The sequence below is a fragment of the Perca fluviatilis genome, chromosome 10, assembly GCF_010015445.1.
Source record: "Perca fluviatilis chromosome 10, GENO_Pfluv_1.0, whole genome shotgun sequence".
Taxonomy (NCBI): Eukaryota; Metazoa; Chordata; class Actinopteri; order Perciformes; family Percidae; genus Perca; species Perca fluviatilis.
Genome location: NC_053121.1, coordinates 31,723,005 through 31,726,902, shown reverse-complemented (window position 1 = coordinate 31,726,902; position 3,898 = coordinate 31,723,005). Strand labels below are relative to the sequence as shown.

Here is a 3,898-nt window from a genome sequence, read left to right as displayed (position 1 = left end):
TAGGTCACCCTAACACTTCTAGTATTCTTATAATATTCCTTGATTTAGCATCGTTCTCCATAATTTTGTGACCTTCTAATATAGTAACTGCCCTTTAAAATCACGTTCCTTCTGGTGTAATAATAATATTCTTACAGGGACATATTCCAACATGTCATTACTTTAGATTTTTGATTTAGGGTTATTCTTTTCTATTTTATCGTATTATTTAATGCACAATCACACACCCAATCGCGCCGAGAGCTTCTTGAAATATCATATAACCTTTATTTACATAGATGCTGATTAAATAGAATGTTACAATAAAATTATCGCATAGGATGTTTGATCTATATACAGAACTCAGAGCGTGTAAAAGCTTGCAATCGCTACTAATACTGATGCGTCCTTTGCGCTTCCAACAGGCCTGCATGCTTGCAGAAACGCTTTTCGCTCAGAGGAAAGAAAAAAAAACTACACTTAAGGAGGGATGAACTGACACATCGACCCTGGGCTGTGCATGTAAAAAAAAAAAAAAAAAGGTGATATAAATATTTGGCAGAGCCGATTCCTTTAACAGAACAATGTGAATAAATGACAAACAAAAGTAATTGCACAACTTTCCACCCCCCTTTAAAAACAACCGTGAAGAATTCACGTTTACACACTTTTCAGTCTTACTGTACCATAACAGTTAGGTGTCTTAAAGGAAACCAGATATTCCTCAAATATTGTGGTGGAACTCAAACGACAGACTTGGAAGCTTTACAAGTCCGATTAATAAATTAAAATGAAGGAAAAAAAGAGGAAAAAAAAAACGTTCCTGAAATGTTTTTTTAATGTATAGCCTATATTCTCCTTTTTTTCTTTTTTTTGTCAATATCCGTGCAAAAGTTTGGGAAGAAAAAAAAATGCCCCCTTTTTAATATTCTTTTTTGTTGTTGCTTATGAAAACCACAGCCCCCCTGACTGTCAATCGTCCACCTCGATTTCCTCGTCGTCCTCCGAGAATTCATCCGTGGTTTGGTCTCTGGATGAGGAGGGGGACTGTGGGAAGGCCCGGTGTCCTTGCGAGGTGGGGGAGACACTGGGCGACCTGGCCTCGGGGCCCCCACCCTGCGACTCCTCTATGCTGTCCATGCTGACGAGCTTTTGCAGGGTCTGTGGGTTGATTTTCTTTAGCGACTCCACGTCCGCTTTCATCTCCTCCAGGTCCCGCTTGAGTTTGGCCCTGCGGTTCTGAAACCAGGTGATCACCTGCGCGTTGGAGAGCCCCAGCTGCTGCGCGATCTGGTCGCGGTCGGCCGGAGAAAGGTACTTCTGGTACAAAAACCTCTTCTCCAGCTCGTAAATCTGGTGGTTTGTGAAGGCTGTCCGCGACTTTCTCCTCTTTTTCGACGTCTGCCTCTGTCCGAAAGCGTTGACATGCTCACGACCTTGGAGGGGGTGGAAGAAGCAAACATACAAGACGAATGAAACAACCGCAAGGGTCACACACTTTCCCCCTCCTAAACTACAGCATCAACAGTCGGCACTGCTTAACAGGCCTGTCCTCTGTTTACATGCTTGGTTTTGTCTTTTTCCTTGAAGCAAAAATATTATATTCATTTTTCACTTGATTCCAGTAACGACGAGACAAATTCTAAGAACTTCGCTGAATCGCTGGCCCCTGTCTGGATACCACTGAGCGGATCATTTTTAAATGTCTGCCAACATTGTCAAAACAAATGGCACAGAAAAAATGTGTAACAATTCATCCAAATGGCGAACCCCTCACCATGTTTTGGGCCAAACAACAATTTAACCAAATATTACAATTGTCTGGTTTATTAATGTTGCAGTGTAACGGTGTTTACATAGTGAGTGTGTCATTTACGTTTATAATTTAAAGTTAAACCAACATAGCATGGAGTAGGCCATAATGGCTGATTGACTTTTTGACAGCACGCTGTTTATTAGCCAATTTTTTTATCAATTTATTGGATCCTAGGCATGCACATTTAATGTGTAAAAGTGGCATTTTCCATTTCTTATCTTCTACTGTTACGCATTCCTATACAGCGGTCTTAGCGTGTCCACATTTAAAGTCAAAACAAACCAGCTAGCACTAATGTCAGCTGTGAGTCAGCTGTGTTATGGCGCTTGCTTTCCTTCAAACAGTTGTTCAATCTATCCGAAAATTAACTCACATAATAAGGATTAAAGATACATACAGTCTTTACCTTCTGCTGCCTGGATAACGCTGACTTCTAGACCCTTAAACGTTTTGCTGGCGAGCTCCTCCAGTGCGCACAGCGGCGAGGAGGGAGTGGTGATCCCGTTCCTCGCAGAGTTAGAGCCCGTTACTTTCTCCAGCACTCTCGGCGGACAGATACTGGCGACTGACTTCTTTACCGAGGGTTTGTTAAGGATATCCTCAATGCTGAACGGCGTCAAAGGCTTGTTGGAGTTGGCCGGTGGTGGCAGCTGGTCCAAGGGAGCCCGTCTCCTCTCCTCGCCGCTTGACTGTAACACTGAGCCTGCCTTCATGTCTTTACTGGAGGTCATCGCAGTCCCGAAGAATCGCTGCTTCCAGGAAAGTTGATTATTTCATTCAAATGGCAGTTTTAAGCGTCCACAAGTGTTTCCTCTGGTGCTCGGCGTTCTCGTATATAAAATATAGAGGGGTCCTCTATATTTTGACACTTAATGCCGAATGCCGCAACTTAGCTCGCCTGAGAGCTTTCCTCCAAAATAACCATGCTTCGGGCGTAGTTGTAAAGGCAGTCGGACTGTATTCCCCCTCAGAGAGTCGCAACTCCTCTGCCAAGCTCCATGTAGATCTTTAGGAAGTAACAGACTGGAGGGGGTGAATCCCTGCAAGGGGGAGAAAGCTGTCTCAAGCAGCAAGAAAAAGAAAGCGACTGCTAACGAGTTATTGTTGATTGGGCGAAGTTCAATTAGAGAAACACTACACCACTTGCTGACCCGCTGCTGCGTCTTAAAGGGCCGGACCATAATAACTAATTGGACGTGGGGGATAGGAGGAGTCTGCTGCTGCCGAGGAGAACGATGCCCTGAATGTTTATGCATCTGTTTCCCTCTGCTGGTGTATTCTGTTAGAAAGGGAGAGTTGATGGCCATTGAAATTCTGCCACCAGCATCTTTGCATTATGGAAAAGTTTAGAGGAACACCGAGCCAACAATGGTCTCCAGCCGCGATATGCATTTAGTCAGTTTCGTGCGTAATTACGCATATAGAGCGTTATGCGTAATGTGCGCATTAAACACTGTGTTGCACGGGAACATGGCTTAAAATAGCCACAAAGAACACATCTACGGACCTGATTGTGAAGTCTATTAAAATGATTTGCCTACAACTAAACAGAAGCTGTTCAGGTTAACCTATCAACACGACAGGTGATGGATTTTTTATTTATGACCACAGATATCTATCTAGCCTGCTTTTAATTTGAAACTAAAATAGCTCTTTATATACATATATATATTTTTAAATGATGTTCATATTTATTTTCAATGTCAGTCTAATAGCCGCCTGGATATTTTAGAAATATTTCATCTCAGAGTCTAAAGCCAAACATTGCAATTTAAGATTTTAAAAATATAAAGAAAAAAGGCAGAAAATCACATTTTAGAGTTGATTTTTTTTTTATCCATTTATGTTCATGCTGTTTATTTATGTTATATTATGTTCCCTTGGTATTCCTTTGTGTCAATATGACCCTGCAGGTAAAATCCAGAGTTACAGTGTAATTTAATGCGTAGCGTGAAATGCGGATTACAAAGGTGACGCCATGCTGTTGAGCAGAGTCTGAGCACGGAATTTTACTGATAGGGGGTTAGGATGGAAAGAGAGAAACGGATTAGAGACTCAAAACGGGGACGAGGTGGACGCCGAGAAGAGCAGCAGGTACGTCTG

The 3,898-nt window shown here is 42.4% G+C and overlaps 1 protein-coding gene across 2 annotated transcripts; it reads right to left on the bottom strand.

The window, feature by feature from the left end:
- Positions 1-247: 247 nt before the first annotated feature.
- Positions 248-2,920, bottom strand: lbx2 (ladybird homeobox 2). Of its 2 annotated transcripts, none has more exons than XM_039812739.1 (2): positions 2,193-2,920; positions 248-1,415 (listed from the first exon to the last, which is right to left on the bottom strand). In XM_039812739.1, the coding sequence occupies exons 1-2, from the start codon at positions 2,524-2,526 to the stop codon at positions 952-954; spliced, it is 798 nt and encodes a 265-aa protein (XP_039668673.1). In that variant the 5' UTR covers positions 2,527-2,920; the 3' UTR covers positions 248-951. The 2 variants fall into 2 exon arrangements, with proteins under 2 accessions (XP_039668673.1, XP_039668674.1); XM_039812740.1 differs by having other exon boundaries at positions 2,202-2,920.
- Positions 2,921-3,898: the final 978 nt, after the last annotated feature.

Excerpts from the sequence above, each read along its gene's own strand:
- lbx2 (XM_039812739.1), bottom strand. The coding sequence starts at position 2,526 with ATGACCTCCAGTAAAGACATGAAGGCAGGCTCAGTGTTACAGTCAAGC. Across the intron at positions 1,416-2,192 it reads GGCAGCAGAAGGTAAAGACT|GTCGTGAGCATGTCAACGCT; the intron begins GTATGTATCTTT and ends ACCCCCTCCAAG.